Below are 26,433 nucleotides of genomic sequence, written 5' to 3' on the forward strand. Positions count from 1 at the left end.
TTCCCTTACCCCATGCAGATGTGCTTACACGTGAGAAGTTTGGTGTGACTTGCCCAGAATCACATAGGAACTCGAACCAAATCCAAACCTACAGGATAGCACTAAAGTGCTCTAACCGTGGAAATATCTAATTCACAGTCTATATTTATTTGAGGTCAGTTTTTACCTGGTTTTGTGCCAACATTATCCTTTAGCTTGTCTTTCTCCCTCCCTGGTTTTTAATCTCTCAGATGTGACTATGAAGAGAGATTTTCTCTTCCCTAGGTCTTCACTTTTCTAGATTAATCCAGCCAGGCTCTTTTAATCTCCTCTTGTATGATATTCTCCTCATATTAAAACCTGACACATGTATCCTACAAATCAAATGTTATTCTTAAATTGCTTAACATGCTTCAGATGGACCTTCCTGAATTCCTTGGTAAACAGACAAGGCCCTTTCTCCACTTGGGACTGACTTACTGACAAGCAATCACAACACATTCAAATACTGATTATCTAACTTTATCCCCTCTTTTTTGGGAGCTATACAGCTGCAGGAGTTTAATGCAAGCAAGAATTTCAGTCTTGCTAAGCTCTAAATAGTGTGGACCACAAAGAAACAGAGCAGGGAGTATAAAAATCTCCTTCCTACAGCTGTTCAGCCTCGCCTGTTTATCTTGTTGTTCAAGTCTATCTCTAGTATTGCTCACTCCAAAAAGTCAACAAACCGATCCCATCTCTCTTTAGTTAAATCTGCCTTTATTTTATACTGCACAACAGCCACAGTCCCAAGGTTTTATAAGCAGCAAAAGCCCTTGGAAATGCTTAGTTTTTATTTACAAATAACGTCAGGGAAAATGAAAGCTCTTCTGCTGGTGGGCTGTACCACTAAGAAGATGTTGTCTTTGATCCACTGAGGTTGTAGAAAGATGATCAAAAAAATCCACCCCCCATGAATCCTAGGAAAAGCATAATCAAAGCCAAAGGGCTTTCAGGGTTGCTGAATGCCCATGAATTTATGGGCTATCTATAAAAAAACAGGCTAAAAACACCTGTCTGTAAATTCCGCAAAATAAAATGCAATGAAAAAGACCCCCTCCACCCCTAAAAATTAAGCAACTAGGAGCTGACTGAAGCTCCCTCTTGGAAAGAAACTTGTAAGCAAGCTTGGACATGAGGAGAGAGTGGGGCTGGCGGGGTAATGCTGGGGGTGGGCTAGGAGGCAGTAGCATAATTAGGGTGGGGTGAAGGAGACACCAGCTCCAGGCACCAACTTAGAGGGGTCCCTTCCCCCTCCCCACAAATATGTGCCACTCCTAGTTGTCCCCAGAGAAACGCATGTTCCTGCTCATGGGGATGCTCCCTGGGAGTATAAAAGAAACTTCTCTTGAGCTTTTCTACTCACCAATATATCTGTGCAAACAGGGCAGGATTTTGTTGTGTACATGCTGCTTTTCAGTACAAATGTGCAAGGTGGCATTAGCATGTGAAGTAATGAGACTAGACTAGAGGGGAACTGAGAATACAGCCACTTTTTCACTTACAGGTTATTACTTAAAAGTTTGCCTAGTTCAATAAACTCAGTGCCATCAACTGCCTGTTCAGTGGCTTGCAGTTCCTACAATATATGGTCTCTTGTTTCTTCTTGCTACTTTGCCCTTTAGCTAAAGAATTGTTTCCACAGATGGTGGTTAGCTGGTATTAATATAGGACCACTAATTTCCAGCGGTCATTAGACGTAGGCATGAGCTGACACAGAAACATCTGCAAGGACAAATCGGTGTGCCTAAATTGGGCTTCTTTTCTCCTCTTAAGAGCTAAAAATCCAATGCCCATGTTGTTACTGTTACGTAATGCTCTTGTGACAAGTATTACTTAACTAGCTACAGATGTGGTGGCTGTCAGAAGAAGTAGGTCTACTGTCCAACACCAATCATTTGTGCATGTTCTTTTGGCAACCACTCAGTTATGCGCAGTATCCATTCTTCTTGAGAAAGCCAAGGTGAAAAGTTCAGCTGTCCCAAAACAAGATACCACCAGTCAAAAAGAAAAATATTAACAGCCATATCGTTCTTTTTAAAAAAGGTGTATATCGCACTTGCAAAGTCTATATCTACTAGTGCTAGTGCAAGGGGGCAATGGACACAGGGTAGAGCCACAAGAGAAGTTTGGTACCTACTTGTTGTGTCGGGCTTCTTGGTCCAAAATTTAGATACTCAAATCCCCCACTCAGCTGTTGACTAAGCCTGGAAGTGTCTAAAAGCCTCTAACTTTTAGGTGCAGCTTACATACAGAACTATCTATGTCTGACAGTGCTTAGCAGGAGTGTGGCTTGCTCACATCCAAGCCCCAAACATAGGAAATACTATGGAGGATCTGGACTTTGGCTCTGTAGTCTGGCTACTACAAATCAGGCCTGATTTTTGCCACATGACTTATAAGAGTTGAATCACAACTCATCTACTTCTAAAAAGTAGCAAGAGCAGCCTAAAGCCTTTGATTGTAAACTACAGGGAAGGTACCTCTTAAGTGAAGAATAACTCAATAATATTATAGATATAAGAAGATGGAAAAAAAGGATGACAGTCAATATAAATAAATGAAACCTAATATATGTCGAAGACATAGTGACTTGCTTTGATTTAAAAAACCACCACACCTGTTAAGAAAGCAGTAACGCAGAATGAAGTGCTGTTGCAAAACAAGCATGTGATGAAAGGAAAACAGTAGTATAAAAAAGGAGGAAAGTGATTGTTTTATAAGTGCACACTTGGCTAATAGGGGACCTACCCAGGTACAAACCATGATTTCCTTTGTAGAGTGTTAATTAAAAATAAAAGAATGTACAGCTTTGTACAGATGGGAAAGGTAAAATGATGTGGAGTAAAAGGTCCTGAAGAAGGAAAAGTTCAGGTTAAACATTTAAGCAAATATCTGAAGAATAAGGAGAATTATGTAATGGAACAAGAGTCTAGTGAGGATGTTGAGTCACCAGCAATAGAGGTGCTCAGAAACAGGGCTGAAGACATATTAGTTGGATAAGGGCAAGGAGCTGGGTGAGAACTGGAAAGGTCTTTCCTGACACTAACATCTTGGGTACTAGGTCAACATCAGGTTTGACTATGGTAAACATACCTCAATCTCCCAAGGTAAGTATGTTTTTTTTTTAATTTGAAAAAACAGCCATAATTACTGGAACCTTATTTGAATGTAAAGACACCCAGTACGTAGTTGCTCCTGAGCTTGTATTATACTATAGTTCAGTTTGGGGCAAATTATTAAATGTCGTTGACTCTCTATGAGTGGAATACATTCCCGTTGTCATTATTGCTCTCCATTTTAGTAACAATTCTTTCTGCTCTGACTGCTGCCCTCCATTCTCCAAATATATTCAAGTTACAGAGTTGGTTTAACTTGTTATTTCCTCCACAAAGCTTCTTATGGTCTTAGCTGAAATTACTTTGAAATTGTCTGATGAACACTATACACAGTGTGGTTTAGTTAGGCCAAGAGATGGACAATCAAAAGGTTGAGGTTCTATTCCCAGCTCTATAGATTTTTCCAGGGGACCCTGACAAGTCACTTTATATCCTCATGCCTTTATTTATCCATCAATAAAATGGAGAATAGGATGCTTGACAGTAATTATCATACTGGAGGAGCTAATTTAGTAAAACATATTTACGCCTAAAGTGTATTATAGTGAAAGGGAATGACCTTAGTTAATCATGGTTCAGGGATCTTGTACAATTACTTACCTATATATGAACTAATTTTCCAACTGGACATTTCCCTGAACTCTAATTAGTAGAAAAGGGCCTGGTTTACACAAAGCTGTATAGTTATCTGACACTGTCTGGTAGTCTGGCTAATGGCCATTATTAATTACAGTGGGAGTATTTAAATCTATACTTTGTTCAGTGTTGCCCTCATATTTTATATGCTTATAACTGCCTGTTTAAGATACTAACCTCCTGCCACCCTCCTGACCACCTACCACCTTACCAAATATGAGCATATATTCATTTTAAAGGGGTCACTTGTTAATGGGATATAAGACTCTGAGCCCTCTTTAAAGGGCAGGGTGGAATAGCTATTGAAATGACCGAGATCACATATGCAAGGGGTCAAAAATTGAGCAAACTTTTTCTCATGTATATATGTGGAGTGATGAGGGCAGCAGCTCATCAGAGAAGAAGAAATTAGAGAAATTATAAGATCAAAGAGAATGGAATGAACTTTCAATATTACAGTAATAACTGGAAAGTATTCCTTGTTCAGAAATAATCGTATCCTGGGCTAGTAAACTCCCATCCATTATATTATTAAATATATTATGTGTATATTTATATAATATATATATTATAGATTATTTATATATAATATATATATCTATATTATAGATAGATATATATTAGCAAAAGGGCATCAAAAGGTCATAATTTCAAAAAACCTGGCAAAGAATTCAGAGATTTCCAGATCAGTCCCCTTGCCCAATTAAAATTATTTCCAAAAGCAAAAATGTGCAATCAAAAGGATAGAAAGGAAAGAATTCTTCCTCCTCTTGCCCTTTTCCTATACCCAAACTGACGGTAGGACTAAAAAATGCAAGACTAGACAAAGAAATCCATTTTCCTGGCATTTCTCATGTCTGTGGTTCAATCAGTGGACATAAGGGTTTTCAGTTATTCTGGAGCTGAGTATTCACCATATTTTAATGTAATTAAAAATAAGAGGCATAAAGCCTTCCATTCACACAGAGTGGGCTCTGTGCAGCTGAGAGCAGCAAAGGGGGCACTGGCCATGTATCAAACACAAATTAGAGCAGCCCTCAGGTTGTTTTAACGTGTGCCAGCCTCCAATGGCCTGTTTTGCCAGTCTAGTCTATGATCAACAGAGTTCAGTGCGCTCTAACCATGCTTCTGGCTCACCACAAAACCCTCGCTGTGTGCACGGGGAGGGGGGAAAGGCCCAAGAGGATCCTCAGGGGCTTGATTTAATTTTTCAGAACGATTCACCGCTGTAGCTGTCCTCCTTGTCTCCTCTCCCTATATGACAGGCTCAGTCTTTTCACCCTCCCTTCAAACAGAAACGTCTCTGTGTCTTCAGTCACCATGTAGAAGTCCTTTCTTATTTCTGCCGCACTTATTTACGTTCAGCTAGAGTTACCAGTCCTGAATGCGGTGTAGAAACCCCCTAAAGGAGGAGAGATGGAGCAAGAAAAGCCAGGGTTTGAGAGGCCCCTCTCCCTCGATTCCAGTCTGTGGTGCGCCATCTCCCACGGGCAATACACCTGCACGCTTCCTCCAAGGGTTGGTGTAGCAGGTAAGGCAGAGTGGCAAGTCCTCATACCCTGTCAGGCCCTACCAGCAGTGCCAGAAAGAAAATAAGAACAAATTTTGTAGCCTTCATAAATACAGGCAACCTCCGCTTAGTGCTCTTAATTGGTTCCTGAAAAAAATGAGTGTTAAGTGAAACGAGCGTTAAGCAAAACCAAAAGTATTTGTCAACCCAAGATGGTGACTACAAGTGTTTTTAACAATCCAAGATGGTGACCGCGAGCATTATAACAAAACTCACTGTGCACTAAGTGGGATCAGGTATCAATTTAAAATGAGCGTTATAGCAAAATAGCGCTAAGCAAAACAGCATTAAGCCGGGGGTTGCCTGTACCAGTGTTTGGGAAGTGCAGTGCCTATTTTTAAAAGCAAAAATCCTTGATATTTCTCTGCCAATCCTCTAAGAAACCCTCTCATTGTCCACTATTTTAAAACTTACTGTGTATGTCTTATTATTTCCAAATGGCTTCTTTTCATATCTTTAAATGTTGTGGACATGATCTTCTTCATTTAAAAATGCTCCTGTCAACTTGACATAAGGCCATTGTTCAAAAATAAATACAATGCCAGTTCTTCTAGTTAAGCTTTATCTCACCGTTCTGAAAGCAAAACTTGGTGGGATTAAGGCTCGAGAGATATTTGTACCATCTATCCATATACCTGGATGATGTGGCCAGGGCAATGAGCAAGGCTTGAAGAATCCCTCTGATGAAGACAATCGGATTCTTCTTGGTGATAAAGAAGTACATCATTGGCAGAATGAACAGTCCATGCACCACCAGACCGCAAACCACTGTTATGGCATAAAAGCCTAGCTTCTTCCCAATGGCTGTGGGATCATCCATTTCTAAGATCTTGCCAGCAATTAGAAATACTATTCCAAATGGAAAATACCTGAATAAAAAAGAGAGATTGATTATTATTTGAGAGATCACTTCCACCAAATACTGGGGACTAACAACTTCCTGCACTTTCATTCCACTCCAGGCACAGGACTAGATCTCCCAAGGATTAACGAGCCTGAGGGTTTCAGCATTGCACCCTTGAGGTTTAGCTCTGCATTCCTTTTCCCTTTAACATTTCTAGACAAAAGCTTTTATATCAGATTACAAGTTGGGGTAATGCTTTCTCTGACTGCAGAGACTTAAATGCAGTTCACTCAGTAGAAAAGTGCATATCTACTCTCTGCCTCACTATGTGCATTGTTAAGAGTCCATCACCACAATATTGAAGGGCTAGATGCAGAAAAGGACTTGGGGACTTCACCACAGTGTGTTAAAATGCCTGATGATTGTACTTGCGAGTCCCCTGTGGTTCAGTGGTACCACACAGGAGACCTGGGTTTGATTCCCAGACACTTATACAACTACAGCTGTGGAGGCACCAAACATCTGGGCCCAGTCTGGTCTTTGGATTCTGTCTCAGTGGCCTAAAGGGATGATGGATGGTCTTGGCAGCCTCCACCCCTCCAAAAAAAAATCCTGCCCTGGCATATGCATTGAAGGTCTTGGTGGCCCTCATGCATACACCATGATCCAGGAGGATTGATGGTTGCCACCATATAGTACTTGGCCCTGTGTGAGGTATCCCATTCAGAGTGGCCTGCAGAGCAGGGAGCACCTAGAGCTTATCACTGAGGACAGGGCTGGGCCATACATCTTGCTCCTATCTGGGGCACAGGTGCCTTAATGCCACACTCAGGATCCATGGCCCAGAACACTCCTCTGAAGGAAAGGGTCTGTACCTTCACTTTCAGAAAGGGAGCAGGGGCCATGCTTTTAAGGTATGGCAGGAGATGTTGGGGACATTGGGACAATGCCCCATTTTACACATCAGCCCTAGTGGTTAGACTACTTACCTTCTCAGCTTGAGGAGAGTGCCGTAATTACCAGGCTACCTGCTGTCCTAGGGAAGGAACAGCCTCCAGGCTTCAAGAGTCATTGGTTCATATGGAGAGCAAGGGGGAGAATGGGCACTGCCCTGGGGGGGTAGGATCTGGGCAAGCACTCTGGGCCCTGCTCTGAGATCAGCTCATGTGATTTGTACTGAACAGTCCTTGGAGCAAGGACTGGAATCCAGGTCTCTCCCCTCCATCTTCTACAAGAAGGCAGTGACTGCCTGCCACTACATCTGCACAGAGCCCTGTCCTGCAGGTATGCTTTAGGCCAGCTCTAAGGATGCCTACCACATTGATGGTGAAAGGATGCCTGGATCTCAGATGAACATATGTGTGAGCTAGGTACCAAGCTGCTCAGCTCGGTCAGTGGTGCTGCAGTTTTATGAACCTGTGGGTCCTGGAGAACGTTAAGGTCAAAAACAGATGTACCTATAGATTTTAGGCACCTGCAGGGTCAGGAAACAGCTGGATTTTTAGGATTGCAATTTTGGATTCATGTTTCTAAATGTTGCCTACATCCTTCGGGGATCTGGTCCTAAATGCCCACATCCTATCTAGGCTGACAGATCTTTTAAGGAATGATCCATTTATTCTGAAAGCAATATTAGCATAATGGGCCTGATGCTCAGCTGTTATCAGTGGAAGGGGTGATTACACCAGCTGATGATCAGCCCTGATTCAAATCAGGATATCGTTACATGCATCTGCTGCTGCCCAAACCCAAAGGGGATGAAGGGCCATTTTGTGACAGAAGATAGGTGGTCATATCCCAGCCATGCCACAGACAACCTGTGCGAGTTTAAGTAAGCCTCTTAACATTTCTATTCTACAGATGAGGGAAACTGAAGTCTGGAGACAATGACACTCTCCTGCTTCACTGGAGTATTGCGAAGCTTAATTAATTAATGTGTGTAAAGTACTTTGAGAGTCTCAGATGGCAGTTGTTATAAACCAGAAGCACACTCATTACTTAGTACCAATATTTCATTATTCATTATTAAGATGTTTGCTTATATAAGCACTGCTGAGCCATTCTTCAGTATCTTTGTGGATGTAAAGGAAGAATGGCAACTATGTCTTAAAAGGAATTTTTCCTCATTAAATCTTAAAAGCTTCCCAGAAACTGAGCAGCATTTTGGAGGGATGTAGCCAAGAGAGACCCAGGAGCCAAGTTGCGAGGCTAAGATTGATTTTATCATGCCAAAAAGCTGCTATCAGACAGAGGTTTAGGTTGTAGCCGTGTTGGTCTAAGGATCAGACAGAGGACTTGTTGCTGATTCCTGAGGTTTTGCAGCTGGGGGGAAGGTGCTTTCCTGATGCTCCTGGTTTAGAATTTAAATGGAAGGGTTGGGAAACTCGAGGGCTCCTGGACTTTCTCTGGTTTTGCTGACTTTTCAGTCTCTTCCAAACAATGGGCATTTTTAGTAACTTAATTTCTCTACTCTGCACCTTTGCTAACAGCTAGATATTTAGTGTAATCTGCAGAAAACAGAGGGCCATATTCCTAGGGTTGTCTGAGCTGTGCTTAGCACTAAACAAGGGATTGGGAAGCGTACAATAAAATCCATGTGTTTTCCTGTGGAGGAGTGAAGTTCTTTTGCATGTTTGGTAGCTGGTAACCCCACAATTGTGGCTGTAAAGCATGGTCAAATCATTTAAAAGCCTGGGGAACTTCTAGTTGCCCTGGGCAGAAAAGTTACCAGACTGCTCACTGGTGCAGAGAGGGATAGGGGACTTAATATCAGTAAAGCTATCCTGTCAAACGTACGCCCACAATCTCAGTGCACTGATATAACAATGCTGGTAGGAGACTTGCACTGTTTTGGAGAGGGGAAGTTACTTTGCAATAATGGAGGGTTTCTTTAAATAGGAAGCAAACATGACACTGCACACATGCCTCGCTCTGCTGAGATGACAAGCATCCTAATGAGCCAATGTTTTATTTGACCTATGTCATCTTTAGCCAAGTTCAGGTCAAATCCCCGCCATGCAACTTAGGGTTGCTCTGAAGGTTGTTCTAAGGTATGTGGGCTGAAGTGTTCATACAGGGACTATGCTGCTAGTTGGGGATATCCAGAAAGCCCTGTACTCTGACTTCTGTCCCTGCCTCGCCCTGCCCACACACCCTGATCCTTTTTCTGGATCGCTCAGCAATAGTGCTTGATGCCTCTCATTCCTTCCACTATGTTAAAGGAACCTATGGTTTCCTACTGAGGCATCTCTCTGTCCCCTTGCGTCCCTGAAGCAGTACGCGGGTGACAGAGCCAGGGGCCAGTATCTGACCTACAGCATTTGTATAACTTTATGTATGTCACACACAGTGAAAAGTTGTTGTTGCTCTTTAGTTTTCTTGAAAACAAGATTACATCATCTCAAGGCATCTTTTCTGTTGAACTATGCTTCCATTTTTTTTAAAGTGATTTCTTTCTTGACGCGGGAGTTACTTACCAAACAGCAACTGCCACTATCTTCATGACAGATTCATTTAAACACTGACAAAAACTGACCAAGGGAATGCCACTGTTACCCATTCTGCCCAACATTATACCTGCAAACAAACATATCAGGGTTTTAATTTTCACTTGCCTTCTTGCAAATCCCCAAGTGCTCCCTCCCTGCTGTAATCAAGGTGAATGGAGTGTGGGGTGACTAGATAGACTGGATAACTGGTAGAGGGGATCACGTAATAAACCTATGCATTGTAGAAACAGACACAGATCTATACACATCACACAAATTACCCCCTTGTTCTTTCGCTCCATCAGCATAGATCTCTATCACCGGAGCTAAAGGAGAGCTCTTTGAGTTCCTCCTTGTTAGTTGTTTAACTTCTGTTTACCAGTGAGGACGGGCATCACCACCAACTCATTCATACACAAAGCCAGTATTTTAGGGTATGGGATCAAAGGGATGGCAGGGACTTAATGGGCTTTCTAACTGAACCCCCTGCACAAATGCAGGCTGAGAAGTAGGAATCTTTCTCCTTCTTTCCAGTTCAAATCTAGGTACATTGGCAATGATCAAAAGCCATGATGTGACAGCAGTGATATTAATGTAGTGTTTGCAGTTCAATTTTTAGTGCATAAGAGTCTTCACTATTTAAGTCCCTCTGAATTGTTCCTGCCTAGTGACCTTAGCAAAGATTAAACAATGCACAGGCCTGAAATGGGAAGCCAATTTGCTGTACGAGACTAATCAGCAGAGGGATGAAAGCAAACATAGTCACGTGGCACCGGCCAGCAAAAAGGAAGGTGATATAGTTCAGAGAATAATAATATAACTCTGTATTTTCCATACAATATTAGGTTTTTTAACAACTTATATATAAACATATGCATCATGTTCCTGTTTCAGTAATTCGGTGCAGCCAGCCCCTGTGGGAATTGTAGCTGATTAACTTAAATTGCTCAAGGAAGAATGTTGAAAACAAACCGCTTCAAATAAATGTGTCCTTGAAGATACTCTGAGTGGGGTGCGTGCTGACACTTATTCTTGATATACAGTGTGTTTCATTTGACAAGGAGCCCAGGCTTTGTCTTTTGTAGCTCACATCTGCAGTTGCAAGCCAGGTCCCAGACCATAACTGTTCCAAGGCATTCTCCCACCCTCCTGATGCAGGGAGCGAGCCAGTAATCCAACAATTTCACAATAGTAATGCATGCAACTGGAGGGATTATGTGCCTGTTAATATTCAGCTAGCTGTAACTTTCAGGTCAGAAAACCACATTATATTTTATTAGCTATGTTGCTCATTTATGCTAACATAACATTAAATACAGTGCAGCTTTTGAAGGCAGACTGGCTTTATTAAGCTGTGGCAGGTTTCCAAGAGTCTGATATTGTAGAATGCTGAAAAGGAGAAATTGCTCCCCTGCTACTTTACAGGAATAATTATGGTTTGCTCTGTACAAAACTTTCTCAACTGATTATATGGCAAGGCCTGGGGACAAGAGAGGGAGCAGACCCTGTTGAATGAAGAGCATGTGGCTCACTGTCTCCCACTGGACCTGGTGCTTGAACCAAATACACCAAAGGTGATCTAAGAAATATTTGTGGACATAAAAATCCTATCACCTTACTGTGCCCTTGCTGGCAGATGCAGGCATCTGCTGTGTGCATCCCCTGGGGTAAAAGTTAGAAGCTATTCCTGGGCAAAGCTTTTCCTTTGAATTATGAAATGATTTGGACTTCTCCAGAGAAAGAGTCAGATAAACTTTCATTCCTTGTCCATGTCTTACATGCTGTCAGAGACAGCAGCTCCATGGGGGGGATTTTCCCCAGGGAAGGGCTGACTCTAATTGCCAGCCAAATGTCATAGGAGACTTCTCTGATTCCGTGCATTTTTAATGTCCTGGCTATGCCTGCTCTCTGTCTATGACAGCACATTTTGCAGCACAGCAAGCCCGGAAACACAGGACAGTCCTGCGTGGGGTCTTTCTTCTGACCTAAGCCACTCAGGTTTCTGTTACTGGGGCCAACAGGCCTGAACCTCAGCTATTATAAAGCCTCTTTACACAATTCTGGACCTACAGAGTAGCTTAAAGTGGGTGTAGCTATAATGTACACACGTTTATCATTAGAGTGGTGTGATGAGGCATTAGTACTAATTAAAATCAGTCCCAATGACTGAGCAGACTGGCTCTGAAGCACCCATTGCCAGATATGTAGAATGATGCTTTTCTTCCAGATAGACCCTCCCCAGGCCTTCCATTTGATCAGTACCACGGTGCTTTTCCATGGCATGAAAGGAAGGCACTTTTGAGCTTCTTCCAAAGGCTAGGAATTATCCTCTTCTATGAACCATCTATTAGTAGGCTACTGCATGAGAAATGTGTCTGCTGTATCCTAGAAGCTGATCTCAAGCCCCAAGCTTGCTGTTGAGTCCTGGCACTCTCCATGTTTGCACAGTTGCCTGGCTGACAACACATTCTAAAAAAGAGCTTTAATGGGTGTACACAATCAGAACCATGAAATAAATGGGTGGACAGCTGAGTTTCTTCTGATTCTTTAAGCCATCTGTGACAGACTGATGTAGCCAAAAACATCCTTTGCCCTGGTATAGCTGGGCTGTAGCCAAATGTGAGGTACGGTACATTTCCTTGAGATAATTTACAGTTAACACAGTCCCAGGTAAGCCTATGGTTGTGCTCTGCACTGCTGCTTGCACACTGGAGCTTGGTGCCTGATCTCTTAATCCCTGAATCAGCGAGTGGCGGAAGAACCGCTGAGGTAGCAAGCTCAGTTGTGGGGAGTAGGGCAATGATTTGCATGGACATGCGTAACCCCTTTAACTTAATACACACCAATACCAAAGGGCTTCTTGTTCATCATCCCTTTGTTAGAAGGCTGGTCACTACGACATGGTGCTGTGAGGGTTGGTTAAAGCAGAACTGTACAACTGGCAGCCTGTGGATTGCATGTGGCCCACAAGAGGTTCAGCTGAAGCCCTCGTCTCCTGCTACTGCTCCCCCATTGCTCTGTCTGCAGCAGAAGTCAGAGTTTCTGGGTTCCCCCATGCCCCCTGACTTTTGCCAGACAGAGCACTGCAGAGTGGCATGGTCCAGAGTGAGGATGAGCATGGGGCTGTGTACATGGTATGGCAGAGGGGCTAGGGGTGGAGCAGGAGGGCCTGTGAGGGTGCATAGTGCCATAGGGATGGTATGGGTACACAGTGCAACAGGCAGGGGAGGCTCCCATGCAATGCAGTGTGGGGAGGGCTTGCCCTGGTGTGACCCATGGGCATACCACCTCTGCTGGTGCAGCCTGTGGGGCATTTGGCTCCCAGCCACTTAGAAGCTGGACAGCTCTGGACTAAAACATTACGCAGGGGATCTCAGGTTTCCAGCAAGGATGCAGATAGAAATCCACACCTTGCGAAAACATGGGGGAGAGAAATATTTGCTGCTGGCAGACTGGGATGTTGAACCCTTTTGGTAGTGCAAACCAGATAAGAACGCCTGTGAAATCCATTATAATGAGCCTACTAGACGGGACAAACAGTATGAGCTGTTTATAACAACCTCCTGCTTCCAACAGTCCCAACAGAAGGTGCCAATTTTTTCATGTTTGTTATGTTGCAGCAAATTGACTAACCTTATTTATAGTGAACATCCTCTTTTAATGAACTTTTCTCTCAGTCCCATTGGGTTCATTACAACAAGGTTGTATTACAGCTAATAACTCTGAAGTATGGTAAAAATAAAACCAGGAGACTGCAAACTCAAATCTGATCTATGAAAATACTTTTTACATAGTGCACAATTAAATTGGTATGCCACATTGCTCCAAGATATAGTCGAGGCCAAGAATTCAGCAGGATTTAATGAGATGTTCAGAAAGAGAAATATATTTGGATTTACATTAATAGTGATAGAACCAAGATACAAATCCTCATGCTTCGGACAGCGGTCAGCCTCCAGCTATTGGGAGTGAAGAAGGAACTGTTTCTATGCTTTGGTTATTCTGTAACTACCCTATTGTACCATATGAAGCATCTGGTACTGGCAGTGGTCAGAGGCAGAATACTGGATTAGATGGACTGTTTATCTGATCCAGTACGACAGATCCTCTGTTCCTGTGATATAGGCCCTCATGCTCTGAGGTTTAACATGCCCACTAACTCCTTGGAGTTAGGAAGAAATATCTTCCATAAGCTGATATTTTTTCATAGGTATTGTTTTGTGATTTCTTGAAACTTTCTTTGAAACTACTAGTGCCAGAAACAGGACCCTGGCCTAGCTGGACAACATTTTTTATCTCCTTATGTTGTTACATTGATGTTCCTTAGCCTATGCTCCTCTTCAATTGCTATGTTTAATTTTAAAAAGCAAGTGCTTATCATTTTTGTGTGAACTCCCTTCCTGTCCTCCAGCAAAGTGCCACATGCTCCCAGTGGCCTTCCTTAGCCAAAGCGAGCTGAACAGAACCCTTTTCCCAGGCTTGCTGCTAACTGAGAGGAAGTGCCCCAGCAGAACGTGTAACCAGGAGGCGGCATCAAGTGAAGGTCTCAAGACACCAATTGTAAATCCTAACTGATTTATCTTTCATCACATTTCACTTATTTGCAGCAGGAGACACGGCTCTGGGGTAAGCCAGCAGAGGGTATGTCTATACTGCAGTCACTACTGCTAGCATTAAACAACCAAGCTCAGGTGCCGGTAGCAGTCTAGCTGTGGTCGTGCTGAGCTAACCACCTGAGTGATTGTCTGGCTTCTTGGGAAGATTTTGCAGCCCAAGCTGAAGTCCATGCTGGCATGGCTAAACTGCTAGCTAGTTTAAAGCTCATTATGTGGGTCTCTCTACACCAGGGGTGGGCAAAATGCAGCTCGGGGGCCAGATGCAGCCTGCCAGGCCATTCTCTCTGGCCTGTGGGGCCCCTAAAAAATTGAGAAAATTAATATTTATCTGCTCCTGGCTGCCTGTCATGTGGCCCTCGATGGCTTGCCAAAACTCAATAAGCGGCCCTCTGCCAAAAATAATTTCCCACCCCTGCTCTACACTGTGCTGCAGCCATAGCTGCCCAAAGGTTGGCGTCATGTTCCTCTCAGGAAAAATTACCAGGATCTCCCCGGGTAGAAACACATCTCAGATGAGACCCAAGCTGCTAGCTGCATATCACTGTCCTTATACTCTTCATTCTGTTGTCACCCAAATGATATAGGGCTTTGTGTTTTTAAAACAAGGTCTGAGCTCTAGCCAAGAAGTTCTGCACAGCTACGGTGTGTAGCACTGGGATAAATGTACATTAGGTCTGGCAGGTGGCCACTAAGTTGTTCCAGTGTTTCATTTAAATAAAATTCTTTCTTAATAAGGCCCTAAAGGTAACAGAATGAGTCCCTGAGTCATCCTCCTTCTCGTCTCAGTCCATGCACCAAATGTCTGGTCTGTCTCTTTTGCAGGAAAGAGTGACTCAAGCACAGCACTGCTTGCTCTTATAGAAGCAAATCTATTAACTGGATCACAGGGCTTCTTTCTGAGACATTGTTAAGCACATCAGTGTCTAACCACAGATGTCTAACCTCAGGTGTCCCACAGTCCAGATGCTAGAAGTGAAAGCAGTACAGTGGTCAGACATTTCTGTAACTTCTCCCTGCCTCCCTACAAAAAGCTCCTAAATTTAGTGGCTCACTAACACAATTGCAAAACAAACAAGATAGAAAGACTTGGTGATATTAAAAGGGAAAAGGAACATAACAGCACACAGAAACAAATCAGAGACAACAAAGGAAAAATGTGATCAAGGACTATGAACACAGATGAGTCTGTTGTTACTAGGATCATTTCTTGCTTTCCCTGAAACTTTTTGTTCAGACAAAAGTAGATTGTAAATAGTACTTCAGGATACCAACAGCCTCCCCCAAAACGAAACAAATTTAAAGCCCAATCCCCCAAAGTAGCACTATGCAGATTATTGTGAACCTGACCTGGTCCAGCATGATTATAACATACCCATAGTCGCAGAGAATATCACAATCCCCAACACGTTCATGCCATCGCTAGTGCCTGGCTCTGATTTGTAAATCACTTCTGGAGGGGGAGTGATATCCAGGGCAAAGTTCTGGACGTTGGACCCATTCTCATCCTGGACCCCATATATTATGATGCGATGAGTAGTGCTTTCAGAAGCTGCTTTGTTGGATTTGATGATAGGGATGTTCTTGGTGCGGTACTGAAAGAACGTAGGAGAATATAATTACAGGATGCAGCAGGGATTAGTGGGTTAATGAGTCCCCAGAGCACTTTCCAAAGTGCCTTGTGAAAGCAGGGGAGGGTCAAGGGAGCAGTTGACATGTGGAAGGAAGAGCAACAGCTCCCACTCGCCTGCATAGGAGACTGCAAAACCCACTTTGATCCAAGTTTTTATATAAAAGCATGACAAAAACCAGGATCTTCTGCAAGAGCCCTTTTGCAGCAGACACTGCCCTTGTGAGGCACTGGGCGTCCCTGTGTTTCCCCTTCCCTAAGGTGTGGAGCTAGGAATAACTCTGCCAATGGCAATTCCAGCCCTTCTCTTTTATCCCCAGAGAGGTAAGGAGTCTATGCAGTATTTCCCATGTGAGAGAGCATTAAACCCTCTTACTTACTTAACTTACTTAACTTGCTCAAAGCCGTTAGGATAAGGCATTCTGGCCAAATTAGAATTTGGGTAATTAGATTCTGGCTAAATAAATGTTCCTGTTACTTTAACCGGACATGGTATTCTACACTTCTACACTTCCTGCTGCGAAGAGTAGAGCGCTACACTGGTGGGAGAAGTGGGCATCTGGCTTAATTATGTCTCTCTGCCCTTCAACAGTGCCTTCCATCCCAGGACCTCAGGGCCAACTACAAATGTGAATACATTATCACAACAGTTGTGTGATTTGAGAGGAAATATGGTCTCCAGTTGTGCAGGTCTGATCCAAGACCCATAGGTGGCACAGCAGGCTGCAGGATAGGACTTCATGGGCTGGAGGAGGCCCTTTGGCTTTATCTTTGACACCCATATCCTACTGACTCCAGACAGATGAGATCTGCCACACTTCCTTTGCCTAGGAAATCTATTATCTTATCAAAGAAGGATGTTGGCTTAGTTTGGTACTGCTTGCCTTCAGTAATCCCATGTTGCATATACATTCTATTTAACTCTATGGTTTTCATTATTCTTTCCTTAAAATGTTGTTTCAAAACCTTGTATACTATTGAGGTCAGACTAACATTTACCCCCCTTCTTTAAATAGGAGCACTGCATGTGCTTATTATTGAGTCTATCATACCACTCTCAACTTGATAGATGTACTAATTCCTTTGATTTCATGTGCCAGATCTTTGAAAATTCTGGAATGGAGATAACCCCGTGGAGTCGTTTTCCCCCGGCTTGAGTGCATTCAGCTTTTTGAGTTTTGTTTCCACACTGGTTGTGCTAGTTTCCCTTTCCATGTCCTCGTTCATGTTTTCACCCCTATATTCAACATCACTGTCTTCCCTGAAACTTCACGCAAAGCATAGTTTGGGGGATATACTTAGACTATCCTTAAACTGTATCTCATCCTAATCGCATAACAGGTTCCCCTTTTCTCCTTTCCTCATTTTCTTTGTACTTACAGGGCTGAAGAACCTTTTCCTGGCTGTTTCAGTATCCATTGCAAGGTCTAATTTAGCTTGATTTTTGGCTATTCTCACTTTATCCCTGTACCTCTGTGGTTTAGATTTCTTTGTTGATCAATTCTGTTTATCATTCTTGTGGGCTCTGGCTATCCTTTTTTAAATGGCTACTCCTCTACTTAGGTACAAGTATTTCTCAGTGGTGGCTGTACATATTCCAGATCATTTTTGTTCCTTTCATTTAAAGAAATACCAGCCCTCCAACATCCAAGTACCTGAGCCCCTCCATTCAATTGAATTCACTAATTAGCTCTCAAAGTTTGCCTTTTGAAATTGAGAACCTTGTCTTTATCCTTCCATTTAATTTAAAATGAATCAGCTTACAATCACTTGATCTAAGGTTATTTTCTAAAGCCAGCTCTTCTACAAAGTCCTCTTTACTCACCAAACCAAGTCTGAAACAGCATTACTACTTGTTGGTTATGTGACTCTGGTATAATAACCTGTCTGCTGTTACCTCCAGGAATAACTGAACTCTACTAGTATTAATAGCATTTCTTCTCCAATGTATATATCTTGAGAGTTAGAGTCTCCCACAATGACACAATAATCAGCACCATTTCTCTCTCTAATGCTATACAGAGATCTTTATCCATGTGCAGATCAAATCCTGGGGATCTATAGCAGAAAAACAAGATCAAGGTATGTATTCATTCATCCCTACAGCACTCCTGCCATTGAAGCAGATAGTAGTGGACTAGTGACAAGCTCCACTTTTTCTTCTCATCTTTTTTAAGTATCAAATAATGTATTTGGTATTTTGTGAATCCTAACAGTAGGCAGAAGGTGAGGGATAGGTGTTGCCTGGAGCTTTGGAGCCAAGAGACATGGGGGTGAGAAACAGCCCAGCTAGAAGCGTGATGGGAAGGAGTTGGTCAGCAGCAGGTCTATAGCCATGGCATTAGAGGGTCCAGAGAGCCAGAGGGGCTTAAATCCAGCACCGAGGTAGGATGGAGCTGACACATCCGTGTATTGCTGTAGTCACAGGACAGTGGGCACTGTGTACCTCAGTCTAGGTTGGTTGGTTTTCAAATTCTAATGCTTGTATCTGTACCACAAATCTCCAAATATAAATCCCTGCTTCTTAAAATAGAGTAAAAGTAAAAAAGCTCCTCTATGCACCACAGGCACCTCTTGGCTTGATGTTTTATTTTTTTCTTAAATGGAGAGTCAGAAAGTTTGTCTCTCTCCATTCAAGGTTGAGTAGAGTCAAAAGAATACAGTTTGTGATACAAAGACTTGACCCGTCTTTAGCTTTTATACTCAATGTGTAGATGGGCATGCTGAGGCACAAAGAGATTACGAAACTTCCCCTGAGACAACAGGAGAGTCTGGATGGCCAGAAAAAGAAATAAATCCCATGCGTTCCCTGACATAAATCCCTACTCAGCCAAAGCCAGAGGGTGGCCATCTCCTCTTTCTCTGTTTCTCTCAGAGGAATTTATAGTCTGCGATTGCCGACGACACCTGGTGAGCCATGTACAGTGTATATAAATGGCTTAACGCTACCTACTATTCACCTACTTATGCTCTTAAGAACAAGTGGGACCTGCAATCCCATTAAGAGAGGAAGGTAACAGCGCAGTGCAGCCCATGGAATGATGTTAAAGGGTCATCCAGCTCTAATACTCCAAGTCAACTGTGCAATCCCGGTCACGTTGGCAAGCTCTTACATGAAGCGTCCCACTGAGGGCTGCGTAATCAGGCTTGTGAAGTCTTTCACCTACTTCATTAGTATTATTAGACGTCAGACAGTTTGAATGGCTGATATCCCCCACTTGCCCCCACGGCACAAAGAGCACTTGATTCTTTGATTTAAGTTGCATCCTCAGGCATGTGAACAGCAGTCCCTGCTACCCTCTTGTATTGGTTATTGTAAGGTGGGTTAAATTTGGTACTCTGACATTCATTGTGGTGGGGAGGGTAAGTTTGCATCTTATAGACTAACCAAAGTGGTATTTTAATTTGTCAGGTGAAGCCCCCAAGTCTGGTGAAGCTCTGACTGGCTCACCCCTAAGTTATGGATGAGAACCACCTACTGTACTACAAGAAGGCAGTAATGGATTTTCATCAGCTCTTTTTTGGTGCATGCTCCCCCATCATATTCCTGCTGCCAATTTATTTAGTGAACCTCACATCTGAATTATTTTCAAAGGAATAATGAAAAATCATGTTCTAGAGAAATGGGAAGTTGGGGCAAAATCTCCAAAATGGGTGCATCCAGATGCGTGTGCACCTGTGTTTCCTGGGGACAAATAGCAGTGGCACATAGTTGTGTCACTGCTACTTGTCCCTGGGAAACGTGGGTGCATGCATGCTCTGGCATGCAGCAAGATGCCCTGGGTGGGGTAGAGGAGGCTGGGACCAGCACCCGGGCTGGCCTCAGCAGCCCACCCTGGGGTCCTGGGGGCTTCCCAGGGCTCCAGCAGTGGTGATTCGGCAGCAGAGAGCCTAGCTGGCAGTTGGAGTGTGGCTGTGGCTGGTGAGACTCCGGTTTCAGGCAATGCATGCTGTTGCCATGTGTGCAGCCCTGCTTTTTTCTAGTGCAGATTTCTTTGACACCGGGATTCTCAGTGTAAGAAAAACAAACCATGCTGCAAATCAGCAGCATGGGCAATACCTGCTTGTGCAGCTTGTGCAATATGCGGCACCGCAGATGGCTCTCCAGTGCTGCATACTACACATGTGAGCTCGTCTGGACGCACCCAGTGAGTGCAAAACCATTTCAAATGATTCCATGTGCTGAGGAAGCCAGTACCAAAACAGCTAGAACAGCTCCATTTACATGATGGGCTAACTCTGGTCCCCTACTCAGTCACTCTTGAAGATAACAACCTGGGGTAATATTTTTAGAAGTGCCTAAGTTGCTCAGGACCTAAATCTTGGATTTAGCAGCATGAATAATTTTGAAATTTGGACCCATATGTAACGGGATCTGTGACCAGACAGCAGCCGTGGTCCCTCTAGTGGCCACACTAAGCCCATTCTGTCACTCCAGCTGTACGGGGAATAGACCTGTTCCTGTACGCCGTGCTTTCAATGGTAGCTTAATACAGATTTGAGAAGCTGTCCTCAGAACCCAAAGTGTGACCTTAGGTGCCTCGCTCTGCCCTGTTCATCACTGGGTGGCCTATTTGACCCAATCCTCAACCTCTAATCCTGTTCAGGGTGTTTCTGTTCTTAATTCGCTGCAGCCGACCTATTCCTTCAGGCCCTATCCAGGGCTCTCACTCGAACACTGAGTGGCCTGCCTTCTCCCCAGAAGCCACTCCTGTGCCTCATGTCTACACATAAACAGAACTATCCACCAAACAGAAGATGTAAGCAATTTAGCTCTGGGAGGCTCTTGTCTGGCAGAGCTCCTTGCTCCTTCATGATTTGGGCTAGACCAGTGGTCTCCAATCTTTTTAAGTAGGAGATCACCTTTGGCATTTAAAATAACCCAAGATCTATCATGTGCCGCCACCATCCACACCCCCCACCACCCTACCCAGCAGGTAAGTCTGTGGGGAGGGAAGAAGGGGGGCAGATTGATAAAAAATTATTTGGGGGCACGCCTCCCCATTAGGGAAGTCCCACCCGGCCGGGGCCCCACTCAACTTACCCCTGCTCCTGCCTGTGCAGCACTGTCCGTCACCACCCCTCGATCTAGTCCCCACACCTTCCCTTCCCCACAGACTGATCTGCTGGGCTGGGGCACGTGTGTGTGCATGCATGTGGGCACTCAGTCCCCCACCCCAGCCTTGGATTGACTCCAAGAGGCTCCAAGATCTACTGCAAGAGGCTCTGAGATCTACCGGTGAATCAAGATCCACTGGTTGGTGACCACTTTGCTAGACTGTCTCCCCAGCCCTGGAGCCAGGTTTATATAGCCCTTTGACCCTGCCTCCTTCCTTTCCACTCTGACCAGGACCAGGAGCTCTCGACTAAGCCACCTGCAGGCTTACCGCTCTGCAGCCCACCTCCCTGCAGCCTGTGCTGTGGACTTTCCTGCAGCCTCTCTTCACCAGCACTGCCCCTGAGCTGTTTCCTCTGCAAAGTAACAGGGGTTTGGGGTCTCTGTTACACCACATCAATCCTAACATCAGTAAAATCTAACATTTCTGTTACTGAACTCTGAACCAAACACATGAAACGATCAGCAGTCCAGCTTTTCAGTACTATGACAACACTGCATTACCATAGGATATGGATATACAAACAATTTACCCTGAGGGAAAAGGGGGTCTTTGAGATGTTTATGCATTTTCCATTAAACAGGCATTGGATAAAATAGGGAAATAATCCTAGGAGCTGGATCATTCCAATCCCAGCCAAGCACCATAACCACTTGGCTAAAGAAGCAGTCTTCCTTTTTTTGCTCTGCTTCTGACTCTTGATTCTTGCATTCTTGGCTGCTCTGTGACTGACCATCCACAGGAGATGGGGAGGGTGCCCTTCCACGCTATTCTTTGACCTGGTGATTAGGTCACTCTCCTGGGAAGTGAGGAATATGGTCCTCTGAATCCAAAGCAGGTCTAGAACCCATCTTCTGCCTCCTAGATGATGCATTAATTAAGCAAAAGGTGGACATCACTACTGCTGCCATCACTTGGCGCCTACCATCAGAAGAGGACTCCATCTGGATCTTCAATGGAGAAAGGTGCTTAATGTGCAGCCTTGGGTCAGGCACCTAAGCTCGAGGGACACCCCCATAGTGTTTCCTATTAGCTAGCTTTAGGAAGCTCTCTGCACAATGTCTGGGCTGTCTGCATCATGCTTTGAAAGTACCTCATGGACTGTTTAGGGAGCCCATGTGTCTATCCTATCCCTATCTGAATCAGCCCCAGGTCCAAGAAGCTATTTTTTATCCATGCCAAAGCTTGAGGGAAGTACTAAAAGAGCCAACAGGGCTTGGCTAATAGGTGCTGTGCTCTCGCCATTCCTATTGTGGTTACTGCACCTCTCAGAATCAAGCCTGAGATGGTTTGTGCTGTGTCCCTAAAGCTACTGTGTAGAAGCTTTTGCAAAAATGTAAAACCATCAAGGTATCTCTTGCCAAACAAGACCTCAGTCTGACTTTGTGCCTGCTCCCTTCCATAGCAAAACAGGTTCTTTTCCAGCTACTGCATCCTTTGACCAAAAGAGTGAGTGATTGAAAGAGAAAAATGGCTTTGCCCTGCTCAGCACAAGCCTGATGCAAAGCCAGTGAATTCAACAGAAAGACTCAGTGGTCTCACAGGGCTTCCCACCATGCCATTGCAGGTACTAGGCATGTATGAACCAATACACAATGACGTATCTTCCAAATGTTTAACATATGCATCATCTGGAGATGGCTCCTCTCTACTATCAGTGGCAACAGAAATACACCTACCTGTTTGAATGTGGCTTCAACAAGGTTGGCTGGAAACATGTTCCTGGAAATAAATAAATAAAAGGATCATTGGTAAGAGGTTAAATGCCATTTGCACTTGCTGGACTTCAGTATGTTCTTCCTTCCCCTTACTGGAGTCATGTATAGCCATGCACAGTAATGCCCATGGGTGCAAAGACCACTGTTCTGATCTGGCACAAGGGTGGCAAGCCAGGTCCACTGAAGTAAGGTAATGGTTTCAAGAATATTGAATATCTGGAGGAGTTTTAGGAGATCCAGGTTCAGTTTCTAGTCCTGCCAGTGTAACTGGGGCAACTCAATTGCCCTGTGGTTTGGTCTCTGATCTGTAGAATGGAAATCATAATACTTCCTTTCTCTCACTCTTAGTTTTATCTCTGGGGCAGGGGTGGGGCAAGCACTAAGATGCATGGTTGACAGCCCAGACGTTGCAAAATTGAGGCCATAGCAGAAGTGCTCATGGTATGGCCTGTCAGGGCACTTTTACATGTTCTCCAGGGGTGCGGGAGAGGAGACGGCACTTAAATTAGAGTGGCTTCGAGAGCCACTCTAATTAAAGTGTTGACATGTCTCATGTACCAGTGTCCTCACGCTTAAAAATGGCAGCAGGGGTGCTTGAACTAAAGCTCATCAGATGAGTTTTAGTTCAAGCACCCCTGCCACCATTTTTCAATGAGACGCAGGAGAACACTGGAGTGCAGTAATTGCCACACTCCAGCAGACTCATTAATCGAGTCTGCTCTGACACGCTGGAATTCCAGTGCACTGGAGCAGCCTCCGTGCTTGTGTATAGGTGCCCTCAGATTGCAACAAATCTGTAAATTCTGCTAAATACTTTGTCAGAAGGACACAAAGAAGGAAAAGAAAGTTTTGTCTCTTCAGCACAGGACCAGGTTCCTATTGTACATCAGCAGGGATCCAGTCTACCAGTTAAATTCTTTCTCAGGGCCTCTATGCACTCAAGCAGTGCAAATTAAAAATACTATTACTTCCTACCATGCTTCTATAAACTCCACTAATACTGTAAGTGGGCAGGCCCCGGTTCCTGTCTCTTTTGCCAATTATGGGTTTTTCAAACAGAGGATCTGATTCCTGATTAAAAAAAACCAGGCAAGAGATTCTGCACAATCTCTTACAAATGGTTTTTAACTTAATATGTTCCTGAGGCTTTCCTAGAATCAGAAAAATAATCTGCAGACATGCTAATCAGGAGTTTCATCCTTTATTACTGCTGCAATGGAGAGCAAAGCAGAGATCTAATAGATTTCTAAGGACAAGAAAGGCCCATGATTTTTATCTGCTCTGACTCCTAAGGTGCTGGTAGACATGCAGGTCCCCACTCTTGCTTTACATAAAGTGCCATGAGTTAGTGCTGCCCCCCAACTCAACAGATGTTCACCAGTTGGATTGAGGAAGGGGGAGAGGATCGAGCCAGCTTGCAGACAAGCAGCCAGCTGAGGAGTCGTCCCTCTCCCCAGCCTTCCCCCTGAGCTCCTAGGCTGTCAGCAGAAAGGGAGGGGAAGAGGGGAGAAGCCAGCAGCAATGAGCTGCTGGCTGGGGTTTGGCCGGCCTGAGCTGGATGAGTTGGGGTTGGGGAGGGCTGCAAGGTGAGGGCTCTGATCCACACTCCCTCACTCCAGCTCAGGCCGGGCAAACCCCAGTGTACAGCTTGCTGCTGCTGGCTTCCTCCTACCCTCTTCCCTCTCCCTTCCTACTAACTGCCCCAGGGACAGTCTGCATCAGCCCAGCCCGGATCATGCAACAAATTTACCTTAGGGAACACAAGTTCCCTAAGATGCTCTAAAGTAGGGCATTTTCATCTGGTACCTCATTTGAGAAGGGTTCATTTTTTGCATGATTGGCCACTTTACAAGCGCTCTGCACCCATGCACATGTGTCACAGCATGGCTGTAAAGCACTTTCAGGGGGCTGATCACACAAAAAAATGTAACTTCTGTCTGTGCTGCTAAATAGCACAGGCCATAAATCTCACTCAGGGTTTTCTTCATCAAGCCTGTAACTTCTGCTTGTCTTTTAGAAAAGCAGCTGCCCTTAAGAAAACTGATAGAGAATGTCCCCTGCAGAGGGACAGAAATGCTGCTGGTATTTTCAGTTTTAAAAAATCCCCTGCAGTGTTTGAACCCAAACCTTGCAGCACTGAGCAAGTGCACCAGAGGCAGAAAAAGGACACTGGCCTGTATTCCCTTTTCCCATGATTATCAGTATTTTATGATTGGTATTAGAGCAATGCAGAGGCCTTGTCCAGATCAGTGCCACATTCTCAAGGACTCTGTCAAAACAGGGAAGTTTTATCTGAGAAAATTGTACCAAAAAATGACCTAAATTGGTTTAATAAGTGATTCAGTTATATCAGTGCAGCCAACTACAGGGACATATTCTTTTTGTTTCAGGATGAGTTAACCTAAGACAATCCCTAACTGACTCAGCCACTGTATACAGTAGTTGTCTGTGAGCAATGGCTGTGGCTGTAAATGCTGTGTTGCTGTCTTCTCTGAGTTTTCACTGCTAATAATGAAAATGTAGAGTATAAACAATAAGATTTAGTATTCAGTCTATTCACATCTCTGTCTACCATAATAGTGGTGATTCTCTGTGTTCAACTATCAAGCTCCAGTCAAAGCAACACACAGACAGATGCAGACACCAACTCCTGTTAGAGCTCCAAGTGCCTAGCTGAGTTAAAGAACACCTGGCTGAAGAGGGATCTGGGAAAGCCTACGGTAATGAGAGGAAAGACCTCTAATGAAACCTCCACCCCCTAATTCTTGCCCTCCGTAGAGGGATTCTGACTTCAGGCTGTTAAAGATGCTCTGTAATATGTTTGCGTGTGCTTTGTGATGTGAGACGACCAGTGGGGAGGTGTTGTCAAAGTCTAAAGTGTTACTGCTGTAATTGCTAAAAACTAATCTGCAAGGATGGATTTGCATTGAGGATTTGTATCCCGCTCTGAACATGAGCCACACATATGGGCTGAAGCTTTCAGATAGGGAAATAAACTGAATTGCTGCTGCTGTCTGCCTCCTGCCTCCTAACTGTAGTCCAAATTAGTTGCATTACAATCCAATTGAGACTGCTGGAGAAAGGCAATGTCATGTGGTCAGTAGCCAGATTAAATGTTAGACAAATTTGTGGGGGATTAAAGCATTTTACTTCCTTATTATACTTTATCCTGCAGGAATTACAACTACTCCTCTTAATCCTGAGCGCCGGCATTCTCCCAACCATTTTTAATGTTATTTACTGTGACCCATTCTTTGAGACCAGTATTACTAAAGCCAACCAGTTTATCTAGCACAGGGGGTTGACCTGAATGGGTTGGCTGGAGCTTTGCTTTTTTTTTTCAGATGATTTGGATCAGAAAAAAAACAACAGTTTTAGCCAAAACTTTGTTAATTAAAAACAGTCAACAGTACAAGTCACAAAAAAGAAATCAAATGGATTAAAAAGAAGAAATCAAACTGCCACGTAGATGGAGGAGGTGACTGGGAAAATCTGTTGGCTGAATGATGTATCCATAGAAACTCAGACCCATTCCCACTTTTGGGAAACTTCCTCCTGGACATCAATTGTCCTCAAGTAGAGGGTGGAACATCCCAAAACCCTGTTCCTGGGGTCTCCCTGGCATCGTTTCACTGGGGGAATAGGCTGGACTTGCACCATGGATCTGGTGTGGGGAGGCC

At 44.0% G+C, this 26,433-nt stretch overlaps 1 protein-coding gene across 1 annotated transcript in view; it reads right to left on the reverse strand.

Annotated features, from left to right (window-relative positions):
* The window catches only part of SLC1A7 (solute carrier family 1 member 7), a 95,589-nt gene that overhangs the window by 17,412 nt on the left and 51,744 nt on the right, over positions 1-26,433 (reverse strand). The window contains exons 4-7 of the mRNA XM_006259610.4: positions 22,715-22,757; positions 15,664-15,883; positions 9,664-9,763; positions 5,979-6,212 (exon numbers count right to left, since the gene is read on the reverse strand). Of these exons, the coding sequence (XP_006259672.3) occupies positions 5,979-6,212; positions 9,664-9,763; positions 15,664-15,883; positions 22,715-22,757 (597 nt within the window). The remainder of the gene's footprint in view (positions 1-5,978; positions 6,213-9,663; positions 9,764-15,663; positions 15,884-22,714; positions 22,758-26,433) is intronic.

This window comes from Alligator mississippiensis, chromosome 5 (genome assembly GCF_030867095.1).
Source record: "Alligator mississippiensis isolate rAllMis1 chromosome 5, rAllMis1, whole genome shotgun sequence".
Classification (NCBI taxonomy): domain Eukaryota; kingdom Metazoa; phylum Chordata; order Crocodylia; family Alligatoridae; genus Alligator; species Alligator mississippiensis.